Source organism: Choloepus didactylus, chromosome 7, assembly GCF_015220235.1.
Source record: "Choloepus didactylus isolate mChoDid1 chromosome 7, mChoDid1.pri, whole genome shotgun sequence".
NCBI classification, from domain to species: domain Eukaryota; kingdom Metazoa; phylum Chordata; class Mammalia; order Pilosa; family Megalonychidae; genus Choloepus; species Choloepus didactylus.
The window spans coordinates 112725891-112743843 of record NC_051313.1 but is presented as its reverse complement, the minus strand read 5'-3'; the positions used below and the strand labels follow the sequence as shown (position 1 = coordinate 112743843).

General features: G+C 37.8%; 1 protein-coding gene and 1 pseudogene across 2 annotated transcripts in view; both read left to right on the top strand.

Annotated features, from left to right (window-relative positions):
- DNAH8 (dynein axonemal heavy chain 8) overlaps positions 1-17953 on the top strand; it is a 323187-nt gene that overhangs the window by 78019 nt on the left and 227215 nt on the right. For both annotated transcript variants that reach the window (XM_037842901.1, XM_037842900.1), the window contains 4 exons: positions 1586-1692; positions 6381-6456; positions 7872-8067; positions 10682-10878. In XM_037842901.1, coding sequence (XP_037698829.1) covers positions 1586-1692; positions 6381-6456; positions 7872-8067; positions 10682-10878 — 576 coding nt within the window. The remainder of the gene's footprint in view (positions 1-1585; positions 1693-6380; positions 6457-7871; positions 8068-10681; positions 10879-17953) is intronic.
- LOC119539621 lies at positions 8624-9429 on the top strand (annotated as a pseudogene).

Sequence of the window (17953 nt, the reverse complement as noted above, 5' to 3'; positions counted from 1 at the left end):
TTTGATGCAGAGAAGATATTTTAGTTCTCAGTTATTGTGTTTAATAGAGTTATCTATATCACAGGTTTGGATTCTGATTCACTTGGGGCCCAGGGATCTGTATTTTTAGCTAGTGTCACAGATTATGTGTGGACTTTCCCCCAGGAGAAACCCTGGACTGGACAGATTTTCATGGTCCTGCATGTGCTGAGAATGAAGGTTGAGAAGAAGGCCTCCTTCTTAGGCCTCACCCTCACCCTTCTTGTCCTACATCCACTGAAGTCACTCCTATATTTTACTAATTCCTGCTTTCTCCTGCTCCTGTCAGTTTTCTTTTAATCCCTCATACACATCATCTTTTTGTTCTTTTTTTCTCTTATTTACCCATTTTGATCTTCTCTAACACACATTGTTATACAGTTTTGGAAATAAACAGCACATATTTATTTCAATTCCACCTTCCTGCTTGAGGATGATATCATCAATTGACTGGGAAGCACTTCCCTGCCAAGAGTAGATTTTGGACTTAGAATTCTTCAGTCAGACACCATGCAGCCATTGTCAATCATCTGGAGTCAGCTGGAGAGTGGAGGTGTACCACCATCTCATTGGGCTTGTACACACATCTTCTATTCCGGTTGTGCTCCCTTCGACATTGGCTAGTGTCCTTAGGGCAAAATTGAGTACCATCAGAGCCTCTTGATTTGAGGTTCACTTGGAGCTGCATTGGTACATTTGCCTTCTAAATAGCCTCTGCCTCTCAAATCCACCTTCCACATTACTGCCAGAACGGTCTATCTAACAGAAAATTCTGATTGTGTCACACCTGTGCTTTAATCTGGTGATTCACCAGGCTTGACTGTTCCCCCTTGCTATATTGAAATGCTTCATATTCCTTTGTTCATGCCTGATAATCCTCTCTTCTGACCCAACTCAACCTGGCAAGCCCACTCAGTCTCAGAGAGGCCAGGTCTAGAGCAGGCAGGAGCAAAATGGCGAGAGCCTGGGCCTGAATGTGTAACTCACTTTGCAAGCAAGGGGTGGGGCCCAGATCCCTGCCCAGGCCAGGCTGAGTAATGTCCTGGGCTCCAACCAATAGCCCTGGTTATTCTTCCTCCCATAGCAGGGAAGGGTTAAACCATGGTCACAGGACGGTGGAATTTTCCTTCCATATATTTTGGTATTGCAAATTTTTAAATATGGTTTAAAAAGAAGAATCTGAGATTCTTGAGGATGGAGACTAAATGCCATCTTCTGTGCCTGCACTCCAAGCATTGAGAAGTGCCACTTTTTTTGAGAGTGCTTCCAGTTTGAGTAAATTGAGTATTGTGTAAACCAGGATGAATATGATATGAATGAACTCATTTGGAATTTTGGCTTTGAGTAAGTCTTTATGTTTTCCTAGTTTGTTTATGCAAACACACTTCTCATATATTGTTATTTGCTTTAAAAACCAACAAGTAACATAGGATTAAATTTATTTCTATGGTATAATTGAATTTGTACAATTTATTATTTTCAACTTTCCACATATCACTTTTAATATTGTTTTATTGCTTTGGGGATTGTTTTTAAGTGCCAAATTTAATATGATTTCTTATTACAGGAATGTAAAGAGGTCTATGCTTTTTTCTCTCATCAATTATTAGATAGTCTTCAAAAAGCTACACGGTTATCTTTGGACACAATGAAAAGAAGAATATTTGTTGGAAGGCAAGTTGAAAATATGCTAAATATGTCTGATAATACTACCTATTATAATATAATGCTAATAGCACCTTTTATTTTTATTAATTTAATAATTTTAAACCTTATAAAAATTTAAAATATAGCATTCATTAAAAGACTATGAAAACATGTATGCAATACTGCAGGAACACAGATCAAATGAACAGCCCTGTCCTAGCACCCAGGCCACAGCAGAAAATACTTTGGTCCCCTTACTTATCCTCTTCCTGCTCACCCAAAGGTGATCACTATCCTCAACTTTGTGTTTGTCTTTTTCCTGCTTTTCCTTACAGTTACCACATTGCAACCCTGATTAATGTATCGTTTGGTTTTAACTGTATTTGAACTTTGCTCAGTATTATGTTTCTGAAATTCCTCTATGTTTATGTAGTTTTGTCACTTCTGTACAGTTGGAATATGCCTTTTATCCATTCTACTTGTGGTGGGTATTTGGATTGTTTCCACTTTGGATTATTATAAATAAAGCCTCTGTGAACATTCTTTACACTCTCCTGCTGCACTTGCTACGAGTGTGTCTTAATTTCCGGGCCTCTATGACAAATACCACATGATGGGTTGGTTTAAACAAAGAGAATTTATTGTCTCATGAGTTCAGAGACTGGAAGGCTGCTTTCTCCAGGGGGTGGTAGTGCTCTGGCTGGCTGGCAGTCCTGGGGTTCCTTGGCTTTCCTGTCACCTGGTGATGTGTCCTCTCCTGTCTCTTCTGGGTCCCTGCTGGCTTGTGGCTTCCAGCTCCTCACTTCAGAAGGCCTTCAGGAATAGGATTAAGCCCCATCCTGATTCTCTTGGCCATACCTTTACTAAAAATAATATCTTCCAAAGGTTCTGTTTACAGTGGGTTTACACCTACAGAAGAGATTAAGAATGTGTTTTTTTTTTCTGAGGTGCATAACTCAATCTACCCCAAAGTGAAATGGTTGGGTTCTAGGTATGTGTTTGCCTTATTTTACCTCTTGCCTAGCATGGCTCCTCATCCTTGCAGACATTTGGTATTGCCTGCTTAAAATATTCTTGCCAAAATTGGATTGCTTAATAGATAATATTTCTTTATTGTAATATACCTATCTGTAGGTCAAATTGGAGAGAATTAGCATCCTTACAACATGAAGACGTCTATCCAGAATCTTAGATAACCTCTTCATTTATTTAGGTCTTCTTTAATATATCTCAATGAAGTTTTATATTCTCTATGTAAAAATCATGTGCATTTTTGTTGGATTTATTCCTTGGCCATTCACACATACACTGCTGATTTTAAATTTAATTATACTGTTAAAATCTCTCAGTGTATTGTGGATTTGTCAAATTTTCCTTCAGTTTTTTGTCTGTTCTTGTCTCATGCATTTTAAGGCTATGTTCGTAGAACCATATAAGGTCATAGTAGTTAAATCTACTTTGAGCACTGTTCTTTTATTGACTTTTTAAATTTAATTTGGTGACTCTCTTTACCCATATTACTGCTTACTTCCTCAAATTCTTTTAGAACATGATTAGTTTTGCTTTTCCAGCTATTTTTTCACTTCAGCTTTTTTTGTAGTTTTTTGTTTTACCTCTTAAAAGTGTCATATACTTGGATTATTTTATCCCGTCTGTTTATTTTTCATTTTTAATGTATGAGTTTAATATGTTTATATTCAATATGATTTTTGATGTAGTTGGACTTAATTTTTGACATTTTGTTTTGCTTTTTCTCTTTACTATCATTTTTCTTTGATTCATTTCATTATCTCTTTTCTTTGAAATGGATAATATTTCCCTTTTATTCTCTGTCTTTTACTTCAAATCTTGTAAGTGGTTACCCTTAACTTTAAAACACAAAAATTTTTTTCTACAGTTAAAAAATGTACTGTCTGTAGATTTGCAGTTCTCTAGCCTTTTTCTGACTATAAGGGCCTTGGTATGCTTTACTCCCTGAACCATGCCTGCTTTATTATTGTTCAATCTTTTAATTCTACCTCTTTTTGAACACTCAAAAATAATTTATTCTTTTTGAGCAACCATTAATCAAGTTTATTGAGCTATTTATTAAACTCCAAGTTCTCTTAAATTTCTTGCATCTCACTGGTTCCTTAGTGAAGGTATGTGAGAGGTAAATCCTCTTATTCTTCTTTGTTAAGTTTGAAATGCCTTTATTTTGTCCTCATTCTTGCATGACAGTTTGGGTAGATATAAAATTTTAATTTATCTCTGCATTTTGAATTTATTCCTTAATTTCTTCCTGACCTATACTGTTGCCAGTAAGCCTGCAGTGAGTCTAACTGAAGGATATTTTTATCCTCAATATTCTAGTTTTGTTTGCTTTTTTTTACCATGTGTGGATTTATCGTTATTTAATCCTGCTTTGTTCTCAGTGCACTTTCTATTTGAGAGCATATATTTTTCCTTAATTCTGGAAAATCTCAGCAGTTTCCTCTTCAGTTATTGCTTCTAGGCCATTCCCTTCTTTCACTTTTTCTGGAACTCCTATTTACTGAATATTGAATTGGTGACCACATGATTTATTGTTCAAACTAGAAGACTTTGGTGAGTGAAGGGAGAACTATGTAGAGGAGGTGCCAGTACAGAATTATCCTGTCATTTTCCTGGGCACACTGGATGTGTGCTCATCTCAAATGTTGGGGCCTCGCAGTCCATCTTCTGTCTCCTAACTGCTCTGTCATAGTTTTTGTCTTTTTGCCTTACTGGGCTACATTATAGACTAGCATTTCTGTATCTAATTCTAGAGGTTATCCCATCTGTTGCATTTTAAATATTTCAATAAATATATTTTTCCTTATCCTCCAGATATTATATCACTTCTGCTTTTTTAGTTTTGCAATTTATTTTTTTTGATAGAAGATAACCTTCATTTTTCTCTGTGAACATTCTCAATATATGTATTTTAGACCCTGTCATACTTATATACATGGAATTTTATCTGGAGTGAGTTTCTGGTATAATTATTGATTTACTTATAGTCTTCTTTCTTGCTATTAGATTTGGGATTTTAGTTTGTAGGCCCTCTGTGAGTGAGCGGTCTCTTATTTTCATGTGTTTCTCTCTCTCACCCTCCCTCCCTCTCTAGGAATTTCACTTTTGCCTCCACATGGTCCTTGGAACCTTGATTATAGAACCAGATCTTACTTGTCCACAGTTACTGCTCCCTGATGAGATATTGGAGATGTTGCCAGTTTGGTCAAGGAGCTCATAAGTGGCCCAGCTTAGTTGCTTTTGGGAAGCTGTGCATTTGTGTCTGTCACCACAGGCCTACATCTTCTGGAAAAACCCAACTTGGCAGGCTGTTGGTCGGTTGTAATTTATTTTGTTGTTGTTTTGTCTCTCTTCTTGAGTGGGGGTACATCACCTTAGTTTTCGGCTTCAAGTAGTGACCCCCTTTGAGGTCCCCTATCTCACATGGAGTACTTTCACTTCCTTGTATTCCCCAGGAGCCAGTTTTCCCACTGCCTGATTCCAAAATAGAATCCTGGCCAGGATGTTTCCGGCCCATTTCTGAGATATTTATCTTAGAGATATTTATCTTGTTTTTGATCATTTCTCATGTCCTTTATAGTCAATCCATGACTGTGATGTGTTTGGTGCAAAGAGGCAATTTTGAAGTATGAACTTGCTATGCCATGTGGATTTTCAAATCCTGCAGTACTTTACATAAGTTTTGAAGAAATCTTCATTTATGCATGTGTTTGTGTGTCTGTGCTTCAGTCTGTGAATGAGTCTGATTGTTCAAAAAGACAGTTTTGGAAGGTATTGGTCAAAAACCTCCTGTCTTAGTTTGCTAATGCTGCAGAATGCAAAACACCAGAGATGGATAGGCTTTTATAAAATGGGGGTTTATTTCGCTACACAGTTACAGTCTTAAGGCCACAAAGCATCCAAGGTAACACCTCAGCAATTGGGTACCTTCACCGGAGGATGGCCAATGGCGTCCGGAAAACCTCTGTTAGCTAGGAAGGCAGCTGGCGTCTGCTCCAAAGCTCCGGCCTCAAAACGGCTTTCTCCCAGAACGTTCCTCTCTAGCAAGCTTGCTCCTCTTCAAAACGTCACTCACAGCTGCACTCCATCCAGTCTCTTTGAGTCAACACATTTATATGGCTCTGCTGATCAAGGCCCACCCTGAATGGGCGGGGCCATGCCTCCATGGAAATATCTCATCAGTTATCATTCACAGTTGGGTGGGGCGCATCTTCATGCAAACAACCTAATTCAAATGTTCCAACTTAATCCCCACTATCATGTCTGCCCCACAGAGAATATGGCTTTTTCTGGGGGACATAATACACTCAAACCGGCACACCTCCCCTTTAACTTACAAATATGAAATTATATACTTTTTGTTGGTGATCTCATCCTGCATCCTTTATAGGACTGGGAACAAAAAATGCCTTAAGTAAATATTGTTAGGTGATTATTACTGAGAGAGAACAACTTTAAAATACTAGAAAATGTATTTGAGCGTAATATTTTACTTCTAAGTATATTAAATTCCTTATTTTGGTTCTCTGAACTTTATGGTTCTGTTATAGGTAATATTCTCTTCGTGTAATTCAGTATTTTAGAAAATGGTCTTCATTTTTATGATTTAAACTTGTGGCATGACTATCTATTTAAGATATTTTAGGTTAAGGTTTGTCAGCTAAATGTCTGTCTTATTACAGCCGTTATGGGCGAAGACGGTCAGAAGAGATTATTTCCTTCATAATAACTGAAGTACATCTTGCAATTCCTAATGTGGTATGTGTATTATTAAATATTCAAGTTAATAAAATGATATTTTGGTAATGTGTTTAAGAAGTATAGCCTTAGAACTGAATTTTCATTTAGAGTAACCTCTGGTTCTTTTGTGTTTTTTTCTTAAACTTTTTATTTTGAAATAATTTCAAACTTACAGGACAGTTGAAAAAATAATACAAAACACATACAGAGAACTCCAACATACTCCCCTCACCACTCAAATACCTATATACACCAATTTTAACATTTAGCCACATATGCTCTATCATTCTGTCTTTTTTGTCTGCCTATCTATATATCTATCATCATTACATCTATGTTTCCATTTTCTAGACATTTGAAAGTAGATTGTATACATCATGCTCCTTGAATACATTTCCTAAGAACAAGGATATTCACTTATGTAGCCACCTTTTGGTACAATTATCAAGTTCAAGAACTTTAACAATCTGTATTACAGTTTTATTCATATATCCCAATAATGTCCTTTTGGAGCTTTTCTCCTCCATTGTTATATCTAGTCCAGGCTCATGTATTGCCTTTAATTGCATTGTCTCTTTGGATGCTCTCTTATGTATTTTTTAACTTCACCCCAGGTATTTAACAAAAAATCAAATGCTATCATTTATTTCTATGATTAAAAAAACTACAAATGTGTAATTCCTCGTGTTTGAAGGCTGATATAAGAGTTTAGTTAAGTGTCTGTTCTGCCATCAACTACTAGTAGTTTTTGAATCTTTTTGCTTTGTCTTAATTCAGACATTAAATTATCTCAACAAAACCATCTTAGAAGTCCCAATCCCTACCTCAAACATATGACTGTGAGGTAACCCACTAAGGATGGCAGAATAGAAGGAAGGAGGGTGTGACCTGAGCATCACGGCTCTTTCCTTCCTTCCCATGGCATTTATTTCCACCACTAATCCAACTTACTTGTTGGCATCTGGAACTCCAAGCCACACAAAATGACTGAGGTGCATTCTGTGATGAGCCCTTATATAAAGGCAGATAACCTCTGGCTCACCTAACACCACATCTACACTGTCTGGCCTCCTATCAGATAGTTTCTTAGCTTAGTTGGCACATTTCAAAGAACTGAGGTAATAATCTTCATGGTATAGCTCCTTGAGTTTTTTTCTCCATGGACATCTACCACATAGTCCACAATTTACTGCTTCATCCAACCATCTTCAGGGAAGGGTCAATAAATAATGAGTTTGTCTCCTTCCTGCCTGCAGATATTGATAGAATGGGAAGACTTTAGGATACAGAAAGACTGTAGCACATCCTCCAACATCCCTCTTCTCAAAGTTGCCTTCCACTAGGCCCTTGTAGGGCCTCAGTGGGGAATGGGTATGGAGAGAATCAGATTGTATCTATTGGTAGTACTATGAACTTGTTTCTTCTTTCCACAGGTTATGGTTCCTAGTTTGGATGACATTCAGCAAGCCATTAACCGTACGATTCAGTTGACTCTGGAGGTTAGCAGGGGAGTGGCTCACTGGGGGCAGCAGCAGATCCGTCACATCAAGTCTTCAGGTGTCAGTCCCAGCCATACCTCTACTGACGTGTCCCACTTAAGCACAGGAAAACAGTTGAAGAAGGAAGAGAGTAAGAACATTGAAACAAATTAAGAATGAAAAGAATCAGAATCATAACAACTAGTCAATGGTCTTTTTTTCCCATATGCAATGCCAACATTTATTAACGTCATCCTATTGTTGGAAATTTAGACTGTTTTCAATTTTTCACCATTGTGAATAAGGTGTTATGAATGTCCATGTACAGAAATCTTTTGATCACATTTCTGATTAATTTTATTTTTTTTAACTGTGGTAACATATACAACATGGCATTTACCATTTTACCTGCCTTTATGCATACAGTTCAGTGTCATTAATTATACAGTGTTGTGCTACACAATGTTGTGAGATATGGTGATACCTCACCACCATCCATTATGAAAACTTTCCCATCACCCCAAACAGAAACTCTGTACCCAGTAAGCATTAACGTCCCAGTCTCACTAAAAACAACAACAAAATACTATTAACAAAGTTCTATGGAGTTTTAAAGACTGTACAAAGTATTGGAGATTGGGTGTGGGAAGGGTACAAAAATAAATAGATATTGTTCCCTGCTGTCAAAGTTCTCAAAGTAACCAGAGATGGATAAAAACAGAGTACAGTAATATAACCTGCATCAGAGGCATTGATTTGCAAAGCTGAGTTGTCACAGGGATGAAAACAAAAGGCAACAATCAGGAATTAACATGTGAGACAGGCTTGAAAGATGAGTTGTGGTGTGGCAGATAGCAAAGAGAAAATTCCAGATAGGATGAGTAGACTTTCTTGGAGTTTATACTCAAACCTGTAGTTGAGGGGTTGTAAGTTCAAATATCCAGAGGCTAATGAAAATGAATGCCCTGAGCTTGGTGGGGGTCCATGGTAAATTCAATAGGGGATGTACCTTAAAAGACACTACTGAGAATTAGTCGTGGTGAAGCTAGCTAGGTGTAGGGACTTGCTCTTCTGAGGGGCTGCTGGAGAAAAGGGTTAGCCATGTCATCCTTGATAGAAAGGTGATTGGCACCACGAAAGCCCGTGGGGCCATTGGTCCTTACAGTGAAGCTGTGCTAGTCAACAGGACCATTTATATTTCAGAACAGCAAGGCATGGACCCTTCAAGCAGACAGGACAGCTTGTGCCAGGAGGGGTTATGGAAGAAGCTAAACAAGCTTTTAAAAACATGGGTGAAATTCGGAAAGCTGCAGGCTCTGATTTTGCTAATGTGGTAAAAACAGCTGTTTTGCTGACTGACATAAATGGTTTCAGTACTGTCGATGAGGTCTGCCAACAATATTTTAAGAGTAATTTTCCTGCTACAGCTGCTTACCAGATTGCTGCTCTGCTCAAAGGGGACCATGTTGAGACTGAAGCAGTAGCTGTCCAAGGACCTCTTGTAACAGCATGACTATAAATGGGCCCAGTGCGGTTAACCTGGAATTTTCATAATACTTTTAAGTTAACATATTAATTTTTATAATTGATGTTGGAAAGTGTAAGTTTGAACTAAAATAGCTGAAGTTCATTATGTAAGTACCATATAATAGGGGGAATTGAACATGAATTGTAGATTAGATAATGAATCCAATTAGGGATTTTATAAATTGCATTTGTGCGTGCTTATATTACTGAATGTGAAAGAAAGTACATTCATTACATAGTTCCTCAAACAGGTAAAAGTAAAAGGAAGCAATATGTAGGGAAGATGAGTTACTGTACCTGAGAAATAATAAAGAGCACGCCTGACTTAATTGAATACTATTAATTTAGTGATGTGAAATATATTTATTTCTCATGGCAGATATGTGATGCTGCTTTTACTTGAGTAAAATTAAACTTAGAGTTTGAATGGTAGAGATAAAGGAGAAGTGAGTGGACCAAAAATTTATATAATATTTTTTCTAAAGGAAATAAAATAGACAAGCAGATACAAAAATTTAAAAAAAACACTACTCATCTTCAGCTAGTTGCTGCCATGCAGGAATGTTGGCCCAGTGCTACTGTATTTGACCATGTAAAGAGAATCTGAAAATCCCTAATTCTGTGAGTTTGACTTGTTAACGATTGCTTTAAGAAAGTAAAGTGATATATGTATGGTATCTGCTTGATGGATAATATTTGAGAATCTTTAATCATGGGAGTGACAGGATCAGATTTGTGTTTTAGTAAGAGATGTTAATAAAAGTGGTTAATAGTTATTACATGATTTCTATACACCAGATGTTGAGCTGAGGATGAGCATGTATTATATCTTTTAATTCTCACAATATATCTGGAAAAATTAAATAACCGACCTAAAGTCATTTGGGTAATATGGTGATCTCTCTCTCTCTTATCCACTATGCTATTCTATAGGGTAGTAGTTTCAGCTGTTTTATCCTTTCCTTGGAGAACATTTTTATTTTTTGTGTCTTTAATTAGTGTCTTTCAGTTGTCTCCTCTAAATAATGTAGTTTTTCCATATTAAAGAAATCTAGACCTCAACACTCAATAAATAGTTTAGAAAGAATAAGTGAAGATAGTAAGAAAATAACTTTTAATTACTTGGAGTGAGAGTGTTTAAGAATATAGTTTGAAAAAAAATCTATAAATCATTAAAGTTGATAATATTTTAAATTGACCAGAGAAGTTACTTATAGTATGAAAACTTGTGTTTTCAGGATCTTTTGAAGAAATTATTCCTCCAAGGAAGTTGAAGAATTTTTACCCTGGTGTAGCAGAGCATAAGGATATTTCTAAGTTGGTGCTCCTCCTTTCCTCTTCTGTGAATTCTCTGAGAAAGGCAGCAAATGAGGCCTTGCAGGACTTTCAAAAGTACAAGACTCTCTGGACAGAGGATCGAGATGTGAAAGTGAAGGTATATTTCACCTGATAAAAGAATGTGGTGTAGTTTGGTTTCAATTGTTTACATCTAATTCTTGAGGGGGACCAGGAGAATATAATGACAATGACAGGAACTCATGAGAAGAGGCTAAAAAACCTATAAAAACCAAGCATCTGACATGTTATTTTGTGTAATTCTTAAATTGACACTCTGAGACTGTTGATAAAAATGAAGCTTTAGTTAAGATTTAGTTCAAAATTCACTTCAAGAATTAAATATGGTTTATGTGCCAGATGCTGCCCAGAGCCAGATAATAGAACAATGTGCCTTACTTACATTGACTCAGCTGTATTTTTGGTTAGTGACTTATGGTAGGCTATGAAATTCCCTTGCATAGCCTGCTCTCCCAGTAATACCAGGACATCACTTTTCTTTACCATGCCATTGGCCTAATAGCAGATAGAAAAGTAGAATTATATTTACAACTTTAATTTTCTAATTCAACCATTATAAATGTAAGCTTTATTCCGTCAAAAAATTAAAAAAGGAGGGAAGATGGCAGAGTAGGAAGCTCCAGGAATTGATCCTTCCACCAAAACAACTATTGAACTGGTGGGAGCTATATGAGTCAACTGTTTTGGATCTCTTGACTCAAGTAGAACTCTTTCAGCATCCAGGGAAGAACTGGTTGAAGATACTGGTAAATTTTAATAATTATTGGTGAATTTCACTTTCCATATAGCAGCTAAATCTCCCATTGCCAAACTGCTTGGCAGGTACCTATGTGGACTGTAGCCTGTGTGCCTGCTACAGAATGCTGGTGCCAAGGTGGGCAATAATGACCTAGTCTTCCAAAAATTGGGGGTGGGTGGGTAGTCTGACTGATGATTGCTGCATATGATCATTGGGGAGCCAACACTGAAGGTGGCCATGATTCAGTCCAAATCTGTTCCAGTTTGCAAATGCCATTATGCAAAACACCAGAAATAGATTGGCTTCTATAAAGGGAATTTATTTGGTTACAAATTTACAGTCCTAAGGCCATAAAAGTGTCCTAACTGAGGCATAAGCAAGAGGATACTTCACTGATGGAAGTCCAGTGGCATCTAGAACACCTCTGTCAATTGGGAAGGCATGTGAGTGGTGTCTGCTGGTCCTTTGCTCCGGGTTGTGTTTCAAAATGGCTTTCTCCAAAATGTCTCTGGGCTTCTGTCATCACTCCTCTCTCTCAGCTCCTGTGCATCCTTGCTTCTTTCTCCCAGGGTATTTTTCTCTAAGCATCTGGGGGTCCTCTCTTAGCCTCTTCGGGGCAAACTCTGGGCTTTATCCCTTAGCTTAGCATCTTCATACTTCCTTCTGTCTGCATCTCCAAACATCTCCAAGCATCAGCGTCTATGTTGGCTCTTGAGCTCTCTTAAGTACTCCAGTGAACTAATAAAGACCCAACCCTGAATGGGTGGGGCCCACACCTCCATGGAAATGATCTAATCAAAAAGTCTCACCAACAGCTGGGTGAGTCAATCTCCATAGAAACAGTCAATCAAAAGTTTCCACCCAAAAAGACTGAATTAAAAGATCATGTGTCTTCTGGGGCCATAACAGTTTCAAACTGGCACAGTCTTCTTTTTCCCTTTCCTTTCCCCTTTTGGGAACAAAAATTGTTTGGAAAAGTCACTAATGGACAATTCCAGCCCTCAACAAGAAAAAAAAAAAAAAAAAAACAGTTATGGAGGAATGGGAGAATTAGATTTCCAGAGTTACAAAAACAATTGTACTCAGAATGCCCAGTTCCCAACAAAAAATTACAAAACACACAAAGAAATGGAAAACTGTAGTGCATTCTCAGGAAAAAAAATAATTAGAAGCCAACCTAAGGAAGCTCATACATTGAAACTGTTAGTCAAAGACATGAAATCAAGTGTGTTAATGAGCTGAAGTGTTCAATGAGCTAAAGAAAACCATGGACAAAACACTAAAGAAAATTAGGAAAATGTTGTCTGAAGAAAGAGAGATAGAAATGATAAAAAGGAAACAAACAGATACACTGGAGCTGAAAGTATAATAATGGAAAGGGATTCAACAGCAGATATGAGCCAGCAGAAGAAAGGTTCAGTGAATTTGAAGAGAAGATAATTGGCCTTGTGAGGAGCAGAAAGAAAAAAGAATGAAGAAAAATGGACAGAGCCTAAGGCACGGTTGAGATGCCATCAACGGTACCAACATATGCTTCATAGTAGTTCCAGAAGGATAAGAGAGAGGTGTGGGGACTGGGGACAGAAAAATTAGTAGAAGAAATAATGGCCTGAAACTTGCCAAATCTGATGAAAGTTGTACTGGTTTGTATATATTATGTCCCCCAGAGAAAGCCATGTTCTTTGATGCAATCTTGTAGGGGCAGACATATTAGTGTTGATTAGGTTGATACCTATTGGTTCAATGTTTCCATGGAGATGTGACTCAATCAACCATGGGCAAGACCTTTCATTAGATTATTTCAATGGAGGCGTTGCCCCACATATTCAGGGTGGGTCTTTATTGGATCACTGGAGTACTTTAAAAAGAGCCACACAGGCCCAGATGCAGAACAGCTGTGAGTGACATTTTGGAGAGCAACTGAGAGTGATATTTTGAAGAGGAGCTGCAGCTAACAGAGGACAAAATGCACCAAGAGCAACATTTTGGAGAATGCCATTTTGAAACACAACCTGAGAGCAAGCGGACGCTAGCCACATGCCTTCCCAGCTAACAGGTTTTCCAGACACCATTGGCCATCCTCCAGTGAAGGTACCCGATTGTTAAAGCCTTACCTTGGATACTTTATGGCCTTAAGACATAACTGTGTAACCAAATAAACCCCCTTTATAAAAGCCAATCCATTTCTGATATTTTGCAAAACAGGCAGCATTAGCAAACTGGAACAAAAGACATGAATAACTCTGAACAAATTCTGAAAAGGATAAACTCAGAGATCTGCGCCAATACACATTATTTGCAAAATTGTCAAAATCCAATGATGAAGAGGGAATTTTGAAAGCAAAAGAGAAACTACTTGTAACATGCATGGTATCCTCAATAAGATTAAACTGTCAAAAAAGTAGTCAATATTTGGCAAAATTATCCTTCAGAAATGAAGGAGAAATTAAGACATAAAGAAAAGTCAAAGGAATTCATTATCAAAAGACCTGCATTACAAGAAATGCTGAAGGGTCATTAAGACTCAAATAAAAGGACACTAGACAGTAACTTGGAGCTGTAAGAAATAAAGAACATTGCTTTTCAATCCCTTTATGTCTTAAAACATAAATGTGTAAAACAGTAATTAATTTCTGTGTTAACGGGTAGAAAGATGTAATCTGAGACAATATGATTGTACAGAAGGAGAAATAGAGATGTATTAGGAGTAAAGCATTTGTAAACTGCTGAGACTAAGCTGGTATTATTCAAACTAGGTTATTATTAGTTTAAGATGTTAATAGTAATCACAAAGACATATACTAAGAAAATAATGAAAAAAATATAAATGAAATAAGGAAGGGAATCCAAATGAGAAACAAGGCAATAAGAAATTAAAGAAGACCTTAATAAATGGAAAGCTATCCCTTGTTCATGTGTTGGAAAGCTTACTACTGTTAAGGTGTTAATACTACCTAAAGCAATCTACAAATTCAGTGCAATCCTGAACAAAATTCCACAATCCTTTTTGCAGTAATGAAAAAGCTGATATTCAAATTCGTATGGACTTGTATGGTGTTGGGTAGCCAAAACAATCTTGAACAAGGAAAAGAATGTTGAAGGATTCACACTTCCTGATTTCAAAACTTACTGCAAAGCTGCAATAATTTAAACAGTGTGGTACTGGTATGAGGATATCCATATCCATATAGAAGAATGGACTAGAATGGGGAGTTAAGAAATAAACTCACCCATCTAAGGCCAGTTGATTTTTTGACAAGGGTGCCAAGTCCATTCAATGGGGGAAAGAATAGTCTTTTCAGAAAATGGTGATGGGGCAACTGGAAATCTGTATGCAGAAGAATGAGTTTGGACCCCTACTTCTCACCATATACAAAAATTAATTCAAACTGGATCAGTAACCTAAATGTAAGAGCTAACACTATAAAATGTATAAGAAAATTAGGGAAATATCTCCAAGACTTTGTATTAGGCAAATAGATTTTATACCGAAAGCACAGCAACAAAAGAAAAGCTAGATAAATTGGACTTCATCAACATTAAAAACTTTTGTGCATCAAAGGACATTATCAAAAAAGTAAAAAGACAGCTACAGAATGGAAGAATAGAGTTAAAACTGTTTTTCAAAATTTTTATTTATGTTTTATATATATAAATAAATACATATTTATATTTTATATATATTTTATTTTATATATTTTTATTTATATTACATATTTTTAAATTTATATTTTAAATAAATATATTTAAAAATATATTTAGGAGGGAACCTAAGATGGTGACTAGGTGAGACAGGGCAAAAAAACACCTCCATGAAAAATACTAGATAAAAACCAGAAAGTGACCCAGAACAACACTGCCAGCGATGCACCAGCTGGACAAGGTCTGCTAAATCCACAGGGAACGTGCATTTTGTGAAACCAGGAGTCTGCATTCTGAAACAAGTGAGTGAGTCGGCTGAAAGTCCCTCGGCCATGCTGCAGTGTGGGGAAATGGTGGACTGGCGTTTGGAGATGGACTAGTTCTTTTAAAAAAAAGCCTGGGAGTGGCTGCAGATACCATGGGGAGAGCTGCGCAGTGAAGCATGGTGGGAGTGGTCAGGGCTAACGCCTCGGTGTCTGGCATGGAGGATACCCCTTCCCACACCCACTGCTGATTGTCTTGAGACCAGAGGAGCAGAGGGGAGCCAAAAGGAGAAAAGAAACCTCATTCTTTGCAGCCATCTCCCCAGCAGGCGGGGGACACTCCTGCCTGAGGCCAGACCCACAGCCCAGAGCCGCGCCAAGAAACCCAGTGTGATGGGGAATCTTTCCCGTGGCACTACACACAAGCCACAATATTGGCCGTGGACAGTGGCCTTTAATACACCCATGGCTGATTGTCCCGGAGCTGGGAGGGTGGAGCTGTGCCAAAAGGGGGAAGTTAACACTTCCCATTCAACCATCTTTGAAGTGGGCTGGGAGCGCCCATGCACAGCCCAGAGACCCAGGGCTTCCCTGGTGGGCTGGCGTGCACTAGTGACGTGGCACGGCCCTCCCTCAGCAGAGGTCCTGGAAGAGCACAGCTGGGAAGGGGGAACCGCCTCGGAAATCCCAGGGAACCTACGCCAATACCAAGGACTTGTGGGTCAGTGGCAGAGAACAGCCTTAAATCTCCAGGAACACCTGGGAGGTTTGATTATTAAAGCTGTCCTGCCTGCCTAACCACCCAGAGACATGGCCCACATTCAGGGCGGACAGCACCAGCAACACACCCAAACTTGGTGCACCAATTGGACCCCACAAGAATCAGACCCCCACACACGATAAAGACAAAGTGGGGGAGAACTGACTTGAGGGGAATAGGTGACTCACGGACGCCATCTGCTGGTTAGTTAGAGAAGGTGTACGCCACCAAGCTGCAGTTTGGTCAAATTAGGGATCAAGTAAAGCAAATGCCAAGAGGCCAAAAACAACAGAAGATCTTAAAGCATATGATAAAACCAGACGATATGAAGAACCCAAACCAAAACACCCAAATCAGAAGATCAGAAGACACATAGTACTTGGCACAATTAATCAGAGAATTACAGACAGGCAACAAGAGCATCGCTCAGGATATAAAGGACATGAAGAAGAGCATGGCACAGGATATAAAACACATAAAGAAGACCCTAGAAGAGCATAAAGAAGAAATTGCAAGAGTAAATAAAAAAATAGAAGATCTTAAGGAAATTAAAAGAAACCGTAGGCTAAATTAAAAAGACTCTGGATACTCATAATACAAGATTAGAGGAAGTTGAACAACAACTCAGCCTCCTCAGGGACCACAGAACAGAAAATGAAAGAAAAAAAAAGAATGGAGAAAAAAAAAAAATCGAACTGGATCTCAGGGATACAATAGATAAAATAAAACATCCAAATTTAAGACTCATTGGTGTCCCAGAAGGGGAAGAGAAGGGTAAAGGTCTAGAAAGAGTATTAAAAGAAATTGTTGGGGAAAACTTCCCAAACCTTCTGCACAATATAAATACACAAAGCTTAAAAGCCCAGCAAACTCCAAATAGAATAAATCCAAATAAACCCACTCCAAGACATATTCTTATCAGACTGTCAAATACTGAAGAGAAGGAGCAAGTTCTGAAAGCAGCAAGAGAAAAGCAATTCACCGCATACAAAGGAAACAACATAAGACTAAGTAGTGACTACTCATTGGCCACCGTGAAGGCAAGAAAGCAGTGGCATGACATATTTAAAATTCTGAGAGAGAAAAATTTCCAACCAAGAATACTTTATCCAGCAAAACTCTCCTTCAAATTTGAGGGAGAGCTTAAATTTTTCACAGACAAACAAATGATGAGAGATTTTGCTAATAAAAGACCTGCCCTACTTCAGATACTAAAGGGAGCCCTACTGACAGAGAAACAAAGAAAGGAGAGAGAGATATAGAAAATTTTAGCAGACATATATAGAATATTACATCCCAGGTCACCAGGACACACATTCTTCTCTAGTGATAAGGATCTTTCTCTGGAATGGACCGTATGCTGGGGCATAAAAACAAGCCTCAATAAATTAAAAAAAAAAAAATGAATTTGTTCAAAGCACATTCTCTGACCACAATGGAATACAAATAGAAGTCAATAACCATCAGAGACTTGGAGAATTCACAAACACCTGGTGGATAAAAATGAGGGGGAGATAAAAACATTCCCATATAATCAAAAGCTGAGGGACTTCATCACCAGCAATCAGTCCTATAAGAAATGCTAAAGGGAATTGAGCAGGCTGAAAGGAAGGGACACTAAACAATTGACTGAAACTTTATGAAGAAATAAAGATATCCAGTAAAGATCACATGGTAAATATAAATACCAATATTACTGCATTTTTGATTTATAACTCCACTATTTACTTCCTACAGTATCTAAAATATA